Source organism: Delphinapterus leucas, chromosome 2 (assembly GCF_059928025.1).
Source record: "Delphinapterus leucas isolate spDelLeu-1000000601 "Yukka" chromosome 2, BTC_Dleu_Yukka2, whole genome shotgun sequence".
NCBI classification, from domain to species: domain Eukaryota; kingdom Metazoa; phylum Chordata; class Mammalia; order Artiodactyla; family Monodontidae; genus Delphinapterus; species Delphinapterus leucas.
The window spans coordinates 167,868,656-167,889,541 of record NC_143130.1 but is presented as its reverse complement, the minus strand read 5'-3'; the positions used below and the strand labels follow the sequence as shown (position 1 = coordinate 167,889,541).

Genomic DNA, 20,886 nt, shown 5'->3' with positions numbered 1-20,886 from the left:
CAGAAAAGCCAGTGCTGTGGAATAGAATTTTGGCTAGAAATTGATGGACACTGGTTGGGAAGAAGCAGCAGAGGGCAGCACAGCTACAGCAGCGGTCCCCGACCTTTGTGGCACCAGGGACCGGTTTTGTGGAAGACAGTTTTCCCACAGAAGGTGGGGGGGGGGAGGGAGATGGGGATGGTTCAGGCCCCAATGCGAGCAATGGGGAGCGGCAGATGAAGCTTCCTTCACCTGCCACTCACCTCCTGCTGTTCGGCCCGGTGGTTCCTAACAAACAACAGGTGGAGGCCCAGGGACTGGGGACCCCTGAGCTAGAGCACTTTCTAAAGAGCATCTTGGAGCACCCAAGGAAGTTGGCCAACCAAGTGGAGGCTTTCCTTGATCTGCCCCACTTACAGGCTTTGAGATGGAACTGTTCTGAAATGAGAGAAGAGCAGGAAATAATAGACAAAGAAAAGGGAAGGGGAAGCTTGACACATTTCTGAACACTCTTGGGAGGGATCAGGTTCTGAACCCGAGAACAAGGGATGGCAGGGCTGGTATGGGACTCTTCAGCCCTGCCCTTTTGAGGTCTCTTGTAGGAGCCTCAGTCTCTTAGCAACAGCGACACCTCCTTCCTGCCTCCAGAGCGCTGAGAGCCCACATGCTCCACCGACCTTCCAAAAGGGAAGCCACGGCTGTAGGGACTCCTCAGCCCTTGTTGCTTAAGCAACAAAGACAGCCGGCTATTTACGTATGCTCGTTGCTTTCCCATCAGCTGCTGTTGAACAACTGCCACCAGCTCTGGGGGTGTGACGGGGCAGCAGGTATTGAAGTCTACAGTCCTTTTGGTCAGCCAGCTTCCTTAGCACCCAGATCCATCGACTTGCTGCCACTGAGCAGGCGGTGTGGAGGGCCCAGAAACAGGATTCAGTGTTTGTTTGAGAAAGAGCACGCTTTATTGGCAAGAGAGCGCTGCACGCGAGCAACATACGAAGAGGGCTGGACGGGCATCCTACACATCACATTCAAAAGGTACTCGGGGTGCTGTGCTAGTGAAGATCAACCACAACATGGACTCCTGGGCAACTTCCCCAACCTCACACCTCTGAGGGGGGTCGACACACTTCCAACCTTTTCCTGGAAGGCAACTGTGGTCCACTAGAGATAGAGCCCCTCAGGGGTGCCTTCTTGTTTTTTATAAAGGACATTTTCTTTAGACTTTTTGAAGTCTTCATTTGTTACTTTCATCCTACGTTCCCTCAAGGCCATCAGACCAGCTTCCGTACAGATTGCCTGTAAGAAGGAACAGTGTGTTCAGAAAGTGAAATACTTTTTATTCTAACAATTCAGAGAGTGCTATTTTGAAATCTGGTGTAGGCAACCAACCTAAACACGAAGTTCTCAAACCATTTGGGAACGATTAGATTTTTTTAAATGTTTTAAACATTCTAATTATTTCCTCAAAGGACCTGAAGTGGCTTAAACTGGGAATATTTCACTAAGGAAGAGGACTGGCTCGGGTTCCAACCCCCGCCGTGTGGCCTGGCAGGCCAGTAAGTTCTCACAGCCCTGCTTTCATTAAAGGCAGTAATCTTCCTAAGAAATAGATAAAATTATTCCAGAAATTTAGAGCCCACATAGAGTGTACATCCATTTCATTTACCTATAGTCAGAAGAGAACTTGTATTTTCTGGTTAAATATTTACAAGTTTTAGTACAGTATTTATTCTAATATATTTATTTTCTCAACAATTACTTGCCAAAAGTAAAACAAGAACCCAAGCAACATGATATGGTAAAAACACAATCCTGGCACTGACGGTTCTATCTGGTTATGGCCTTTAGGATATTTATTTCAGATGGTTCAGAAGAGAGAGTGTTTCTGCATACAGAGAGAAGAAACAGGTAAAAGGGTAACATTTGGTAAATGGGGGTGATGAGTATGTGGGTGTTTTTGTTGCAACTTTTCTGAAGGCTTGAAATTTTTCTAAATAAAAAGTTGGTGCAGAATTTTAAGGTAATTTAAATTTTAAAAGGAGAGATTTACTCCCCAACTGAGACACTAACCTAGTTCTATAGATGCCAGGGATACGCAGTTCAGTGCAGGCACCAGCGTGAAACAGCCTGTGTGTGCCGCCCCTACCTAACCATGGCATCAACCCAGGTCCTCCCCCAGAAGGCAGGCTGTGGCCGTATGCAGTGCTGCCAGGCCTTGCTTTAAACTCTGGTCATCTGGGAAGACACGTCCAAACTCATACACATATGATAAAACAAAGAGGTACAATCCAGCCCAGGTCCTCACCTTGATGTCGGCACCAGAGAGGTCATCTTTAGCCATGATCAAGTCATCCAGGGTTACGTCGTCTGCTAGTGTCATCCTGCTCGTGTGGATCTGAAAGATGCGCTTCTTCGTCTTTTCATCGGGCAAGGGGAACTCGATCTTCCTGTCGATGCGGCCTGTGGGTATAAAAGGTTTTCAGTCACACTCCTGGGGGCCCCGGGAGAGGCCTTAGTCTCCACATGAGTGGTCTCAGTCACATAGTGTCCTATGGAAGGAGGTCCAGATCTTAAAAAGTGAACACTCATGTCTGTAGTTTGTAAATATCAACGTTTGAATTCATCTCATTTACAGAATCCTCTCTGCTCTGGTACTTTGGGAAACAAACGAAAGGAGAGATTCCTAAATGGCACAGTTAGTGGAAAAGGACAGATCAATCATGTTAAAAACATTACAAAAGACAGTAAAATTAGCTACTGCTTCTTTTGGTACTACCTGAATGTAAAAAATGGACCTGAGCTGTCATATTTCTTTAAAAAAAAAAAAAAAAAAGGCGTCTCGAGGCTAAAAGGGCCAAGGTACACAGACTACATCACGATTATCTCAAGGGAACACAGTTTTGGTGAATTATTCTAAGTTTCCAGGCAGTATTTGCCTTACACATATCATTTATATTCTCCCCAAAGTGCTCCTAAGAAATACAAATCCACATAGGACCTTCATTCTCCACAATGAAACCAAAGCAAATGTGACCTGGTCTGATAAGTGCTGGGTCCAAAGTCTCTATCCGGTTTGTGGCCATGATGACTTTCACGTCTCCCCTTGAATCAAACCCATCCAACTGGTTCAACAGTTCCAACATTGTTCGCTGAATTTCTCTCTCACCACCGGAATTTGAGTCATACCTTTGGAAAAGAAGTGAGGGAGAAGTGAAGCCCCAACTGATCTTCCTGTTAAAGGGGATTACAAAACACAGCTCTGTCTCAGCCTATATGTCACACCCTCCCAAAGCCCAAGATAAACAACACATTATTTTCTTCGTAGCGGTTTTCATGCCTGAAATTATGTGATTTACTCAGTCTCCACAATTGAGCTCCTCAAGGGCAGAGACTCATCCTCATGGCTGTGTCGCCAGAGTCAGGATGGTGCCATGCTCAGAGCGGGTGCTCAAGGCATGGCTACTGACTGACCAATCAACTGCCGGGTAGTTGTTACCTGGCACGTGGGAGAGCAGAGCCTAAAGAATCCATGGAAGCGACCCAGTACGGACTGTGGCAAACCAACATGCAGGCCATGTAGGGAGTGCCCAGCGGTCGGGCATTCTCAGAGAAGAACCATATGGTTTTTACCTCTAAATAACACAAAAGAGGTAAGAGAAAGTCTACCTTTTCGTCCCAATAGCATCAATTTCATCAATAAACACGATGGACGGTGCATGTTCTTCAGCAACGCGAAACAGTTCCCGAACAAGTTTGGGCCCATCACCTAGGTACTTCTGAATAAGTTCAGAGCCAACGACTCTCAAGAAAGTGGCCGAGGTTTGGTTTGCTACTGCTTTGGCTAGTAAGGTTTTACCTATTTTAGATTGAAAGAGGAAAAGGGGAAAAAAAACCTCAAGTGCTGTTTTAACTTTAAAACTCTCATTGTCACCTTAAAAAGACATCAAGAATGGGAGGATCCCTCTATGAAAAGCATTCTGTTCTCCAAAGCAGACAAGAGGAAATTCAAAAAAACCTAAAAAACATTTTGATTATTTTTAACCATCTTCCTAAATTCATCATGATAATGTCAGAAAATACTTTTTACTGCAAAGTTGCATATAATATTAACCTGACCTATGCAACCAGGGTTAGAGAACCAAACTCAACGCCTACAAAACTATCAGTGATGAAAAAAAAGCCCGGAAGCCCTAGGTTTGACCGAAGGACACATAGTGTCCCTGAGCAGGGCCTGCAGTGCCCTGGGGCTTCCTGAAGACGTTGCTGTGGGCTTGTCCCAGGGCTCAGTCAGCTGAACCAAGACCAGCTCCTGATGAAGCCCACAGCTGTGAGCTGCTGAAAGCTCAAGAGACTTTTCTCTTTGTGGTGTGCCCTTATGGGACGTTCCTCACTGATCTCAGGGAAGACCTGACATTTCCAACCCTGCTTTGTTCCCTGATATTCCTCCTTCAGATCAATAACAAGAGTAAGCAAAGAGTACCAACTTGAGAACTTTTGAGCTCAAGACCATGGCCCCTTTGATGGTGAGGTCTGGGCTGTCACCTCAGGACACAGAGGCAGTTAGAGGCAGAGCTGGCAGAGGACCACCCTCAGGCCTGTAAGGGGAGGGGAGGAGGCCGGCAGGCGAGTGAGTGACACAAAAGATTTCGTGCAAGCGGGAAGGAGGACAGGGAGTTAAGCTCTGCAACAAGATGGGGCAATGGCGTTCCCTCAGCCGGGCAGTCAGAGTGGCAGGTTCAAATGCCTATTAGAGGGCTGGACTGCTTCCTGAGAGCATCATTAAGGATGGCTGACAGAAGACCAAAAGGACCTTCTAAGTGGATGGGATCTTACAATCCAGAAGCAGCCAGGTTCAGCTGCCGGGATGTTCAATGGCCAGAGGGATCCCTGAACCAGTCTCCTCTTCCTCCCGACAGGGCTGACACCCGGTACTCCACTCCAGCCCTTGTCAGCACATGTGCCCCAAAGAAGGCTCACGGCTGCGGGTCAGAACGCCTGTGTTCCAACTCCAGCCCTGGTACCAGCTCAATTCCCAGAGCTAATGGGGCCTTGGGCTAGCCGCTGGCCTCTCTGAAACTCACTTCCCTGGGCTATAAAATGACAGGCTACAGTAGCTCCCTGCCTCAGGGTACAGCTGGCTCCCTGTCCCTCCAGCGTGGGCAATCCTCAGTACAGACCCTCTTGGCAACATGGCTTCAGTTCACTCAATCAAATAACCTCTCTTCCTTTGGAATTTACATAGCAATGACTATACAACTTACTCAGGTCAACTTACTGCATAATGAACCAGATATGTATATGCATTTTTATCTTTATCCATTTATTCATCCAATGGTAGACTCATTCAGTACCAATGGACCAGGAGGATGAACCTAATCTGAACAGCACAGGATAGCTTTTAAAACAGTGGTCCTCCACCAAGGTGCTGATGCTTGGCCACACTCCATATGAACAGATCAGAATCTTCAGGGATGGGAGCAGCCATCAGTATTTTTTAAAGCTCCCAAGGTGATTCCAACGTACAGCCAAAGTTGAGCACCCTGTTTATTTTTATTTTTTCTTACAAAATATTTTCAACAGACTCACATTACTCTTTAAAATATTTAAAGGCATTATGTTTTACAACATATAAATCTAGCACATTTGAGTATACAACAGGTGTGCTGGGGAACTGGAAATGCATTCACATCGAGCAGGCATTTTGGGGGGGTGCCTGCTGGTGTTTACCTTCTGTTGTAATTCCTACTATTGTTTTTAACACATGAACTCTGTTAAGTCTACAATTACAAGCCTAAGATAGTTCAGTTTCTTAGTACACCTGTTATACAGAAATATATACTTCCATGCAATAGGTATGTTTCCAGAGGAGCTGCTTATTCAGAAATGTCCAAAATGCTGCTTAGAGCACATTTTCAAACTAAGGAAGTGTGGCATCCTCACTCAAGAGCTAAGTCACTATAACCAGCTAATGCTGCTGCTCAAGAGATGAGCTCAGTGCCTGGAAAGTGACCAACACAGAGCACACATACCTGTGCCAGGTGGACCATACAGAATGACCCCCTTAGGGGGCTTTATACCCATCTCTTCATAATATTCAGGATGAGTGAGTGGAAGCTCCACAGATTCCTAAAGAAAACAGACACTTGGTAAAAATAAAAGGCTTTCTTACTGAAATTTATCAGATTCATTCACTGACATCATGGGTACACCTCACTTTCAAAAAAATAAGCTAAAATTTCAATTATTCTTGTTAGAGACAACGTTTGACTTCCACCAGCAGCAAGGACATATTGAAGAGGACCTCTGTCCTACCTGAGCTCCCAGCACTGATCCCCTCTTCCTAATAGCACCCAATTTCCCTTTCATTTCCCAGTAAAAGTCAACCTTGAGTAACATTTAAGCCCTTCCTGAGCAAAAGAAACTTAAAGCTAAAATTCACCCTTTTCAATGAAACTGCAGGCAGGAGCTGGCAAGATTTTCTGTTGTGACCACCAAGGGACATGATGGCTATTTCCCAGCTGTCTGAGAGTCACCAGTGGAGATCTGTGATCACTCTGAATGACCTCCCTGCAGATGAAAGAACCTGCAGAGGGCTGGCCCACCACATGCCCCTGACCCCAGGACCATGGCAGGAGCTGGGGTTAACGTTCTAGACGCCAGCACTGTGCAAGTGTGTGCCACTCACCCTACCCCCAGACATCACTGGGGGTTTCTGGATAGCCACAGCTGAAGTCAGTACAATTGGAAACATGTTCACACAGATAATTATTAAACATTACACGTAAAAAGTATTAGGCTGCTGCTGCTGCAGGAACTATCATACAATTTATACTTACTTCTATTACCTAACTCAGTATTAACAACACAAAACACCACCACTAGTAAGGTCGGAGTCAGTTACTGGTCTGATCAATAAAGAAAAAATAAAACACGCAAAACAACTCCACGCACCCTAAATGAGACAGCAGTTAAGAAACCAAAGGTCTAAAAAGCCAGAGCTCAGGACTTCCCTGGTGGTCCAGTGGTTAAGACTCCAAGCTCCCAATGCAGGGGGCCCAGGTTCAATCCCTGGTCAGGGAACTAGATCCCACGTGCATGCCGCAACTAAAGAGCCCGCATGCCACAACTAAGACCTGGAGCAGCCAAGTAAATAAATAAATATTTTTAAATAAATAAATACATAATAAAACCCCAGAGCTGGTTCCTTGACATACCTTAATTTCCTGGATTTGGTTGTCTAACCCCCCAATATCAGCATATGTCTCCTGGGGGGCCTTTTCCACCTTCATCACTGTGACCAAGGGATCCGTGTCATCCATCAGCACCCCTATCACAGCATGCACCTAACAGGGAACATTAAGCTTTAACACAGGCATGTAAGGTTCACACAATCCACTTACAATGAAATGGCAATCACAGAATTTTCTCTACCCTTTGGAGTGCTCTGGTGATCTACTTCCACGGGACAGGTGGACGGATCTGCAAGCAAGAAGCAAGCACTCCGACGGGCTTTCTTAGGCTATCAACTTACCTTGTGGTTGAGCAGGACCGAGCAGCCCGGTTCCAGCAGATCCTTGTCTACAAATGAAAGAATGCTGACATAGTGTTCTGAGCCCACAGACGTAGACACGATGGCATGATTGTCATCAATGATCTCTTCCAAGGTTCCTACCGACATTGGGGTCCCCCTCAGATCATCCACCTTTGATCTTTCCTCCTACATGAGAGTAGAGGCCAAGAAGGAAAAGCAGATTAGACCTAAAAAGTAGACGATGCTGACAGTTCACTAGAGTCACAAAGCAGTTGGTACTTTTCAAAGGCAGCTAAGGATTTCCCTGGTAGCGCAGTGGTTAAGAATCCGCCTACCAATGCAGGGGCACGAGTTCGACCCCTGGTCTGGGAAGATCCCACATGCTGTGGAGCAACTATGCCCGTGTGCCACAACTGCCGAGCCTGCACTCTAGAGCCCGAGAGCCACAACTAATGAGCCCGCGTGCCACAACTGCTGATGCCCGTGTGCCTGGAGCCCGTGCTCCGCAACAAGAAAAGCCACCGCCATGAGAAGCCCATGCACCGCAACAAAGAATAGCCCCTGCTCGCAGCAACTAGAGAAAGCCCGCGCACAGCAACGAAGACCCAATGGGGAAGACCCAACGCAGCCACCAATCAATCAATCGATGAATAAACTTAAAATTTTTTTTAAAAAGGCAGCTATATAATAATTCATTAAAGCCAGAAAATGAATTTCATTTATTCATTAACAGTTTTAAGTTCTAAGTAGAATTCAATTGGTAAAAAAAAACAAGTTACAGTAATTTCTCAATTTACCTCTTGCTTTTCTTCTAAAGGCTTCATTTGTTCCTGATTTCTAATGAATTCTTCCTCCATGAGAAGATAGTCTTTAATTCTCTCTAACTTCAATAATTTTAACCGGCACTGAGTGTGAGGTGTCACTGTAATTAAAAAAGAAAGTTTTATTATACTTGGAGCTTGAAGTTTGCAATTAATTCGGTTCATCCTTAAGAACAAAAAGAAGTTAACACTTAAACTTAGTTTAGTTGGACAGACACTGAAAAATTCAAAGTTTGGTGACCCGAAGTAAGTAGGTGCCTAAATGCAAAGGGGAGAGGGATTTTATGTATTGGGTTGGCCAGAAAGTTCGTTCGGTTTTTTCTGTAACATCTTACAGAAAAACCCGAATGAACTTTCGGGCCAACCCAATAATAATGGGGATGAGGCCTATGACCAAACAGATAATATAAATGACATGTGGTAACTGTCTACAAAGAAGAAAAAACTCATTGACCAAAAAGGTAGTTTGCTTTGGTTTATTATTCCCCACAGGTGCTAATAAAGATAGCTGCAGGTGCTGTTCAGTCAGTATAGGTTGTTGCACCCTAGCTGTAACACATACATTCATTTATAGGAGGATTATGAAATACTGGGGATATTAACATACGTGCAAACATTTTTTTCCACACTCGTATGTTGTTTCTTTTGGCCTAAAGTCTCGTGCTACATAGGACTTTTAACATTTATATAGACAACTTTTCTTTTGTAGTTTCTGGGTTTCTTGGCTTCTTCAAAAGGTCTCTCCTCCCCTAAGGTTAAATGTATTCCTGAATTTTCATTTATTTACTTATTTACATATGTATATCTAACTCATCTGGGAAAGAGCAAGGGGTCTAATTTCATTTTCTCTCAATAACAAATAAAAGATACCAGCCATTTATATTAAATAACCCATCCTCTTCCACAGAACAGAAATGTCACCTTTACCACATATTAGTTATCTATAACTTGACTCTGTTTTTGAATTTTATATGCTTTTCTGGGGATCTGATGATCTGTTCTTTATCAATACCATATTGATTCACTACGGTAGGTTAATGGCACATTTTTTTACTGTCTGACTCTGTTTTTAACCAAGCAATATTTTAAAAATTATTTTATTGCATCTAAGCAGGAATAGACTTGTTTAGATGATAGATGAGGATGGCAGAGGTATTTGAGCTGAAGCCTGAAGGGATGAGAAGCAGGCAGCCACGGGAAGGACTGGGGGAAGAACATTTTTAAGCAGAGGGAAGCAAAGGCCCTGATGCAGGAGATTCAAAGGACACAAGGCAGGGCAGTGTGAAGAACGACACACAAGGGGAGTGCAAGAGGCTGAGGATGAAGCAGTGGGCTGGGTGAGGTCCAGGCACTTTATGTTCAGGCATCGCAATGCTGTGAGTTCCAATACACTAAATTCCATTTCTTCATGAAATAAGTGTATCTTATCTCTAAGGTATCTCTAAGGTAACCAAGCTCAACCTGAGTTTTCTAATCTAACCCTGTACTCTAATACACTAGAGGAGCTGGTTATTTAGAGGAAATTAATGGAATTTCTTAAAATGAATAACAGTCGTATCCTGTGTATACTGTTAAAACCAAAATATAGCTTTTATTCCAACCTAGAGAATGTCCCACAAAGTCACAGACCTAGAGCTTCAACCACGCCCTATTTCCTGTCTCCACATTCAGACCTCTAAGCTACACACACAGAGCTAGTCCCCCTAGGAATCGGAACCATGTCATTACCCAGGGGCAGTTTGCTGGCAGCATCTGGTCCCTTTGTTTTCTTCTTCTTTTTCCCCACTCTAGTTGGTACAGGAGGTTCATATTTCTTTTTCTTGTCCTTGAGTTTTTAGAATAGAAAGGAAAAAAAAAATCATACAGAAATCATATTAAAACACAAACTTACTTATGCGGGACCATCATCTATTTTCAGGTAATATAATTTTCCTCATCTTTTAGGATGTTATTAAAGACTGTCCTAAAAAAACCCCAAAATCTGTTTTTACATTCCTGCAATGTTAATATGTGAATGTAACTGATCTTTCTTTATTATAATACACACTGATAGATCATTCAATAAGGAACAGAAGTCAGAATTCAGAATAATATGCCAGAAGTCTGAGGTGAAATGATTTGACACAAGTCTTCACACCTAAGGATATTAAACACTAAAATCACAGGCAATTTATTTTAACACTTCTGTAACGTTATTAATTTTACACCTTTAAAAATCATTAATTAATAAATACCTACGTGACGGTCAATAATCTTTTGTAAAACACGAAAAGGGTATTGTATCTGTAGGCTAGGCTGGTTAAAGGAAGAGATAATTTATTTTGCATTTTAAAATTCATGAATCCCCAAAGAACTTCTCAGCTGAGATCTGACATTTTCCGCAATTTACTCACATGACAGACATATCTAGCTTCTTATTTATTTACCTTGTCATCCTTCTTTCCACCTCCAGGACCATGACCACCACTCTGACTCTGACCCTGAAAAAAAGAAAAAAATTAAGACAGAGGTATAAATTCAGAATATGATCACTTCAAAAAATCCTTCTTATTCTCCTGCGATTCTAAGACACCAACACTTCCCCATATTTTATTATTTCTGAACTCAAGATATACCCTGCAGTCAACGTGTACATTTAATGTGGCAGAATTTCTTTTTCCTGGAAAGCTGTTAGATCAATGGTGCGCCTTGCCACAGACTGCATCTTAAATCAAGGACAACTCTATTAAGAAACAGATATAACTAATGTGTCATTATGAGACTAAGATCTTAAGACCACCCTTTCTTGAAAGGAAGGTATAGAGCCTGACACTCTCTAATATAAAACTACCTGGCTGAGGCCACCAAGAGCGTATTTCATGAAATTGGGCCATGAAAGCTAAATCATTTAACCTACTCAACAATCACTTGTCAGTCACTTACTCCTTACTAGCATCACGCCAAGATCCAGGAGACTTTCCTTTCAATGGCAGCTTAAATACCTCCCATCCCTAAAGCCTGCAGTGCTCGGGCAGGTCCTTCTTCCCAATCTAAAATGTTGAATCACCTTAAGCTACCAAGAACTTAGTGTATTAATAAGTTCAGTGGGATTTCTGACTTTAAAACAGACCCTTCAGTTACAGGACAATGTTTCACACAGAGCAGTGTCTCAGAAATGACGGCATTTGAAATGAGCAATAGTGAATTTACTTGACTAGAGGGGCCCTCTGTCCCCTCAAATCACTTCCTCTAAATTAATACAGCACCAGCTTCATTATCAGGACGAAACAACCCTCTCATCGTTACCTGAAAGAGTTAAAGTCAAATCTATTTCCCAACATGCAGGATTCTTAAAACTTTGCACTTTATTCTGAAGAAGGTAATTCAAGGCTCTGAGAAATTTTGGGAAATAGAATTAGTTTTACTGCAATAAGCCGTCCAAATTGCAGGCCTTTCACAATCAATTACACCCCTAAGGAAGTGTGCTGTTGGCTGGGGCAGCTGACGTCTGAGATGTTTACGATGCGCCTAAGTCTGTACTAGACGTTCTCCTTCACTACCGCATTAATCCCGGACAATCCTTCGAGGTAGGGTTCATTACTACTACTTTCTAGATGAGGAACTGCAACAAGCCTAAGAACACGGGCTAAGGAAATAAATGTATCCAGGTTTGAATTCCGACTTCATTCTAATAGGCTATGTGACCTCAGGTAAGTCAAGCCACCTCTCTGAGCCTTGGTTTCCTTAACTGTAAAGTGGGGATGGTATTAGCTCCTATTTGTTGCTGAAAATGAAGTAATGCACGTAAAACACTTCAAATTTGCATGACTCATAGTACCTACTCAATACAATATCATCGGTGAATAAGAAATGTCAGGGTCAGGATTTTGTCAGTCTGGTTATAAAGTCTGGGCTCTGAAACAAATCCACTCTGGTTCAGTTCCTCACTCTCTCTCCTGTCCACACGCTGTCTCTGTTTTGTCCAGGCCATCATATCTTATTTGGGCTCTAGTCTCCCAACTGAGATTTCCAGGTCCAGTTTCTTCCCTCACCAATCCAATTATTACCGCCTACAGCAAAGAGCCGATCCTTTAAATCTCCTCAAAAACCTTCAACTGCTCCCTAACATTTAGAGTGTAATGTCCAAACTCTTTAGCTTGGCATAACTGGCCCTTGCCAAACTGGCTGCAACTAACTTTTCCCAGGTTCATCTACCTTTCCCATGATCCTACAAGTCTGGCCCCACTGGAGGATGTTTTCCTGAGTCGGTCCTGAACTTCTTCATGTCTGGGCCATTTATGTGATGTTTCTCAGTCTCAAATAATAACAAGTATATGCGTTACACTATATGCCAAGCAGCGTGCTAAACATTCTCAGGGTATCATATCGTTTTATTCTTACAGACGCTATGAGGTTGACACCATCATTACCCCTAGTTTACAGATAAGGAAATGAAGGCTTAGAGAGAGAAAGTGACTTGCCTGTTGTCACAAAGCTGTCAGAGAGGTAGCCAGGAATCACACTCAGGTCCACGGGACACCAATACCTGTGTTTCTCTACTGCCTGGATAACTAGTACCTCATAGCAAAGACCCACAGGGTTTGTGTTCTAGCACAGCTGCTTACCCTGTCTCAGTTTCCTCTAATAATAATTACCTCAAGGGACTGTTGAGAAGGATAATGACCCAATGCTGGAAAAGTACCTGCCACGTGTTTATCATACCTAGAATACTGCTACCGCAAAGTCCTTCTAAGACCTGTAAGACTGTGGTCGGGACTTCCTGCTGTTCACGATACAGGCCAAACACATTCCCATCTCAGGCCCTTTGCACTTGCTGTTGCTTCTGCCTGGACCAGTTTCCCTCAGGTATCTGCATAGGCTACTCTCTCATTTCATTTAGATCTCTGCTCAAATCTCACCTCCTCATGGGGACTCGCTGACATCCTATGTAAAACAGCCACCCTTCCCCATCCTATCCCCTTCTGCGGAACAGCCCTAAGCGACGGCCACCCGCCCCGACGTCATATCACATATCCCTTCCTCTATTTTTTGTCTGCCTTCTTGAGAATGTAAGCTCCAAAAGGCAGAGACTAGGTCAGTCACGCTCATCCCCTGTATCCCCAGCGCCTAGAGCAGAGCCTGGGCCCTCCCTCCACCAAAGTGCAGCATCAATCCGCGAACTAATGAATAAATGCTAGCTGCTTTTATTATTACTAGCGCACCACGGGGCCTTTCCCTCCAAGGTCCACCTGTTAGAAAGGCATCTTAAGGCCTCCGTCAAATGCCTCCAACTCCGGGCGGTATCCCACGACTCGCTCTCCCTCCTCAGCTGGAGCGAATCCCTCCCTCCGCTCAAGCCGCACATCCCTCCACTTGCGCGGCTCCGAAAGCCCTCGTCCCAGTTACTCGAGCAGGCTCCCGCCGAAACACCCCGCGCCGGTTGTCAGAGCCCTGGCCGGCGGAGGAGTGAGGCCGGGCCACCTGACCTGCTCCGCCGCCCCCGTGGCCCGCCTGGGGGACCCTCCGTGCCCAGCCCCGGCCCCGGGGACCCGGGATAAGGCCCGCCCCAGGACACCGGGCCGGCGGGTGGACCGAGTGCCTCCGGCAGCCGCCTCGACCCCGTCGCACCGCCACTACCAGCCGAAACCCTTAGTCACTCACCATCTTGCTTCGGCCGCTCGAGCCGCAGCTGCCGGAAGTGCACCGCCTCGGCGGCCCGTCAGAAGCGGAAGTTGACGAGGGACTCCACGGAGGCCGATAGGAACCAAATCCCGCACGCACCAATGAGCTCTCAGGGCTTGTGCGAGCGGGTGGGCAATGATGCGCTAACTTACAAGCGAGATTTGAGCCTTATAAATATTTAACTTGAAAAATAATTTTAATCGCAGTTATTAGGTTATTGTCAACAACTTAAGACAATGACCTCGACTGTCAAACTAAGACAACTGTGAAAATATAATTTTTTTTAATATGCAAAAATCAAGCTGGGAAGACCTTTACTTACTTCTCCAAGAACTGGACTGGCATTTGGAACTGAGAAGTTAACATATACTTTTGCACCAACATTTAAGCTCTGATTTGGTCTCTGGAATTAATCTGCTCATCTGAGAGGCTGTCTCATGAATCATCTAAATCTTTTTTGGTTTTTTTTTGATGACTTGTGATGATACCAAATGTTGTCTTAAAAGTCCTCATCGTGCACCCAGTTTGTAAAGTTCGTTATTTATTACGTCCATCAGAACATCAGAAAGATGGCAAGCATCCTTTTGGCCTCTGGAAACTTCCATAACAGGTGCTCAAAATGCTGCATCTCGCTGAACTGGAGAGATGGATTTATTTGTCTGATTTCCACCCCATCCCCATCCAGATTAATTTAGGCATTTTAATTTTGAAAGTCTAAAAATATTTCCCTAACACGCAACAGGAAATTACTCTTTCTATTTCATCACTAAAATACTGTAATAGAAAGTCTTGACACTGTCAAACTCCACTAACAAATGTGGCATCTACATGATACATGAAATGATGTGATAGGTTAGGGGCAAGACAACTGTCCCTTCAGGAATGCGGAAAGCAATTCCAGAGTTGTGCAGAATGTCTAGGAAATCTGTGTGTTATCTGAAGAAGTACAGTGCCCCTGAGATTGCGTCACATTCAAAGAATATAGGCTAATAGTGAAAACTTAAGAAGTTATTCTGGAGTATATTCATTTTAAAAGACTTCTTAATGCAGAGCAAACATTGTCCTCTCTTTTCTCCCCATCACGGACCCTCTCAATATTCTCCACCCAGCTGACAGCCATCAGTGTATGGGAAGAAATCAGAATGTTTTCATGCTAAAAATGAAACTAAATATAAATCTTTTTATTTTAGATACTAAACACAAAATCTTTTATTTAAAACAGAAGAGCAATTAAACAGGCAATCAGCACAGGGGTTAAGGGTGTGGGCCCCCACTTCAGGTCTCCTTTCTGGCCTTCTCACTAAGGAGCTGTGTGGTCTTAGTAAGCTGTTTAAGCCCTTTGTGCCTCAGTTTTGCCATCTGTGAAATAGGGGCCTTAAAAGTTCCTCCCTCGATAAATTAGGAGCTTGGGATTAACATACACACACTACTATATGTAAAATAGACAACCAACAAGGACATACCGTATAGCGCAGGGAACTCTACTCAGTACTGTATAATAGCCTATATTGGGAAAGAATCTGAAAAAGAATGAATATATGTATATGTATAACCGAATCACTATGCTTTACACCTGAAAGTAACACAACATTGTAAATCAACTATACTCCAATAAAATTAAAAAAAAAAAAAAACAGAGTTCCTCCCACACAGAGTCCTTGTTTGAGGACTAAAGTGCCTATAACGGTAAGCATCAGCTACAATTATTAGTAGCAGTGTTTTTAATACACGAATTGCTTCTAGTTTCCTTGTTCTGTGCTGTATTAAATGGTCACATATCCTTCACAAAATTTATAACCTATTGGTACAGAGATCTTCAAACACGTTTGCCTACACGTGTCCTCAAAAATACTCTGCAGGGCTTCCCTGGTGGCGCAGTGGTTGAGAGTCCGCCTGTTGATGCAGGGCACACGGGTTCGTGCCCCGGTCCGGGAAGATCCCACATGCCGCGGAGCGGCTGGGCCCGTGAGCCATGGCCGCTGAGTCTGCGCGTCCGGAGCCTGTGCTCCGCAGCGGGAGAGGCCACAGCGGTGAGAGGCCCGCGTACCAACAGAACAAAACAAAACAAAAACCTCTGCAAAACCACGTGTTGTGTGACACACTTCTAAGTTGGCATCTAAATTTCATCATAAGTTTTAAATGGCTGCAAGGAATCCATTCATCAGCACATTTGAAGTCTTGATGTTTTCCTGCTATCCAGTGCAATCTAACTAGCTTGATAGCTTGATATCTAACACCATCCATTTGAAAGTTATGTACACAGGTTCTTCTTTAGCATTGAAAATTTTTCTCCCCATGATATAGCCGAAAAGGGATTAATATCCAAAATATATAAAGAACTCATACAACTCAACGACAAAAAAATAAACAACGGATTAAACCGCAATGAGATATCACCTCACACCTGTCAGAATGGCTATTATCAGAAAGACAACATACACCAAGTGTTAGTGAGGATGGGGAGAAAAGGGAACCCTCATGCACTGTTGGTGGGAATGTAAATTGGTGCAGCCACCAGGGAAGACAGTATGGAGGTTCCTCAAAAAATTAAGACCAGAACTACCATGTGATCCAGCTTTCCCACCTCTCGGTATTTATCCAAAGAATATGAAAACACTAATCCAAAAAGATACCCCATGTTCATGGCAGAATTATTTACAAAAGCCAAGATATGGAAACAATCTAAGTGCTCATCAACAGGTGAATGGATAAAGAAGATGTAATTGGTATACATGTGTATATATATAATGGAATTCTACTCAGCCATAAAAAGAGATGAAATCATGCCGTTTGTGACAACATGGACAGACCTTGAGGGTATTATGCTAAGTGAAATAAGTCAGACGGAGAAAGACAATATATGTGGAATATAAAAAGCTAATAAACAAAACAAAAGAAAGGAACAAACCAAACAAAACCAAACATATAAATACAGAGTAGTGGTTATGAGAGGGGAAGGGGCGGGGGGGGGAAGGGTGAAATGGATAAAGGGGATCAACAGTATGGTGACAGATGGAAAATAAATTTTTGGTGGTGAGTATGTTGTAGGGTTAAAAAATTTTTTTCTCCTTGAATTCACATTTCCATCCCACATACTTTTATCCTAATGTCATGTATTTCTGTGCTTGAAAATATTTTATTGATCAATCTCCCAAACATCTCTGTAAACATTTTATACAAATTAGAATTTTACAATGTATTTTATTTTCTGTCTTTAAGGTGCCATGTGTTAAAAATGTTTTCTAGATTGAGTTATTACAAACTATAACTAGTACACACTTGATCAAAAGTATATATTATATTATAGTTTGTGATAAATTAATTTTTAGGAATTAAAAAGCAAAGGAAAGAATTTAGTAATTAAAATGTCACCCAATTCTTTAAATCCTTCTGTGTCGTATATCCCAAATCACATAGTGATCTATCAGCAAAATCTATTATTAATGATAATTTGAATTAAGTCTTTCTTCCATGTGATGGCAAGGAACTAGAAAACATTGGGTGTACAAAAGGATTTACTACTCAGTCATCAAAGCCATTTACTCTCAGTTTCTGGGAAATGCACCCAAAAGGCTTTACCATGACACATCAAAAGATTATCTATTATCCTTATTACCCCTTCACTCAGAAACCCCTTATTTAAACTAATAGCCTCAAAGAAAGTTGGGAAACATTTTAACATCATTAATTTCATTACAGCTTTGGAAATATTGTAATATTTTTTACGAGATTTTTTTGTCACATAACTTCTTTAAATAGATCTTGTCAAAAACTGTGGTGCATCAGGGATTTGGAATATTCTATTTATGAAAAATGTCTAATTGGCAAATAATGCTCAACTTCAAGCTATTCAGCCACATCAGAGTCGGAAGGAAGTACTGCAGCCATGGTGCGGCGTTCTGAATTTATACATGGGGAAACAGGCAAAGTGGGAGTGATGACAAGTTTCGTTTGATGACTTGACCTCTATCATAAGATGCATCATTCTTTTATTTATTTTATTTATTTATTTATTTTTGGCTGCACTGGGTCTTCTTTGCTGTGCACGGGCTTTCTCTAGTTGCAGTGAGCGGGGGGGCTACTCTTCGTTGAGGTGCGCGGGCTTCTCATTGCTGTGGCTTCTCTCGTTCCCGAGCACAGGCTCTAGGCGCACGGGCTTCAGTAATTGTGGCACGCGGGCTCTAGGCGCGCAGGCTCAGTAGTCGTGGCACACGGGCTTAGTTGCTCCGCGGCATGTGGGATCTTCCCGGACCGGGGCACGAACCTGTGTCCCCTGAATCGGCAGGCGGACTCTCAACCACTGCGCCACCAGGGAAGCCCAGGTGCCTTCCCTTCAGAGTTGCCTCCTCAGCTAAGTGGGCTGCTTGGCGTTACCTGAGAACCCCTGTCTCAGTACTGGCTGCCTTTGTTCTTGCTGGTGTCAGTCTCCTTTAGGTGCTGTGGTGAAAGAATAGTCTGAAAATCCTAACCACTGGCTGTTTTGTGTCCCAGTTTCCAACATCGCCTTTTACCTTTTGCCCTTCCCCATTCTGCCGGGCTCTCCTGGACCCATTGCTCCAGGTGAGGGATGGAGAGGTTGGCGCAGAGCAGAGAAAATGGAGCCCCTGCTTCCTAAGCCAGTGTCCGAAGCCAGCTTCAAGGGGGCAAGGAAAGATCTCAGGACCTAGAACATAGATTTGATAGAGTCCACGTGGATTAAGAATGAAGTTTCTCCCCAGGCTGGTGGGGAGGGTAGTAGGTGCAGAAGACAGGAAGGGAATCTGGGGGTAGGAGTGGGTGTTCAGAGCTGGGTTCCCAGGGACGGTGCCGCCTAATGGGACACTTGGGAAAGTTCTGGGGCAGCTTTTGGTCCTTGTGATGAGGAGGAATGTGACTGGTATTTGGGGGCAGGGTGGGCAGGGACACCCCACACAATGAAACAGCCTGCATTCACCAGGACTCTCAACACCTTACCGCCAGGCATCTTTGTGGTTGAAAAACTTGTTTCTGAGGATCAGAGCCTGGAACCGGACTCTTTCTGCATCAACCATGAACTTTAACCATTAAAGTGACTAATTTTTCTTCTCAAGGCTTGATTCTTGCTGTAAAGCCGAAGCCCTTGGGAAGGGTTTAAGCGTCATCTGGACCTTGGTGTGGAAGGAAGTTCTGCTATTTGGTGTAGAAGGTGAAGGGAAGCAGGCGGAGGAAGGGGTGGAATGTGGCAGTGCTGGCAGCTCAGCTGACCCAACGGGTGAGGCCACAGGCCCAAGGGACGGTGTGGTGTAGTGGGAGGGGCACTGGCCAGGAGTCAGAGACTTGGGGTCAGGTTCTGGCCTTTTCTTTACCTTGTGTGTGACCTGGGGAGAGTCCCTTCCCTCCTTGGGCCTTACCTTAAAAAAAGCACACACACATTTTAAAAAAAATAATAATGAGAACAGTCTGGAAGCTGCTCTGGAAGGTTAAACAGAGCTACCCTGTGACCCAGCAATTGCACTCCTGGGTGATGATGAGAGATGAAAACATAATACATTCACACAAAACCTGTGCATCAACATTCATAGCAGCATTATTCTGATGGAATAAAATTATTTTTAAGGCATGACAAGAAACTTTTTACCCATAAAATTCTCTCTGCCCGTTTGGGCCACTACCCCTACAGTGTGCACTGTGCATCTACATTATACATTAACCAGATCCCCTTGGAAGACACAGGAATGCCTGCTCAACTGAAAAGAGCAGTTTTCTCCTGGTGCCAGCAAGGTAACTCCTTAGGAGATAACATTCTTTTCCCAGTCCTGTAAAGGGTCACAATGACCCACTACTGGCCTTGTACGTGCAGATCTGGACCATGTAAACTGTCAGTATGTTACTTTGATGTATAACCCTTTGTCTCGAAATCAAGACTGTGCTTTGACCTCTAACGGGTGGAACAGTCCTCAGAGCTTTCTGAGAGACTGCCTCCAAAGTTATAATCCTCAAGTTGGCTGGAGTAAAATTCTCCATTTCTTTCTTCAATTGACTATTAATTAATTTCTCATCAACATTCATAATTACCAAAAAAGTGTAAACAACCCAAATGTCCACCAATGAATGGATAAATATGAGGTGGTATATATCCACACAATGGGATAGTATTCAGACATAAAAGAAATGAAGTCCTGATACATACAACATGAATGAACCTTGAAAAAATTATAAGGGAAAGAAGCCAGTCACAAAAGACCACATATGCTTCCATTCATATGAAATGTCCATAATAGGCAAATCAATAGAGACAGAAAGTATATAGATCCGTGGTTTCCTGGGAATGGGTGAGGGGTATGGGGATTGACTGCTGGTGGGTAGTGGGTTTCTTTTGGGGGTGGTGAAAAGGTTCCAAAATGTATCGCAGTGATGGTTGTACATATCTGTGAAGACATATAAAAACCACTGAATCGTACACTTTAAGTGGATAAGTTATACAGTTGTGAATTATATCTCGATAAAGCTGTTTTATATATATATATATATTATATATATGTATTTTATATATATATATAAAGGAGTGGGTGGTGTAGAGTAATGGTTAAGAGCAGAGACTCTAAAGCCAGGCTGCCTGGGTTTGACCCCCAGTGTGCCACTCACACAGCATGTCAGTGTGTGACCCCATGCATCAGTTTCCCTATCCGTAAAGCGGGTGCACTAACCGACCCTACTCACAGAAGTACTTAAAATAACAAACTAGGTGACATTTGTAGTACATAAAACAGTGTGGTAAGCAGTTATGTTTGTTAAATTATCTTTTTTACTAAAGGGTTTGGGTTAAATGACTTGAAGTTTGATAACCTTCCAACAAGAAGAAACCCCAGGGTTAGCACCCAGGCTGCTTGTTACTGTCGGTGTGTCTCCCAAGCCGGGGGACTGAAGGAGGAATGA

The 20,886-nt window shown here is 43.6% G+C and overlaps 1 protein-coding gene across 1 annotated transcript; it reads right to left on the bottom strand.

Annotated features, from left to right (window-relative positions):
* Window positions 1-915: 915 nt before the first annotated feature.
* Window positions 916-14,028, bottom strand: PSMC1 (proteasome 26S subunit, ATPase 1). The gene is made up of 11 exons (XM_022576296.3): window positions 13,972-14,028; window positions 10,758-10,811; window positions 10,060-10,156; window positions 8,308-8,432; window positions 7,511-7,696; window positions 7,194-7,322; window positions 6,009-6,105; window positions 3,646-3,835; window positions 3,014-3,165; window positions 2,285-2,439; window positions 916-1,275 (listed from the first exon to the last, which is right to left on the bottom strand). The coding sequence occupies exons 1-11, from the start codon at window positions 13,972-13,974 to the stop codon at window positions 1,141-1,143; spliced, it is 1,323 nt and encodes a 440-aa protein (XP_022432004.1). The 5' UTR covers window positions 13,975-14,028; the 3' UTR covers window positions 916-1,140.
* Between the last annotated feature and the right edge of the window lie 6,858 nt (window positions 14,029-20,886).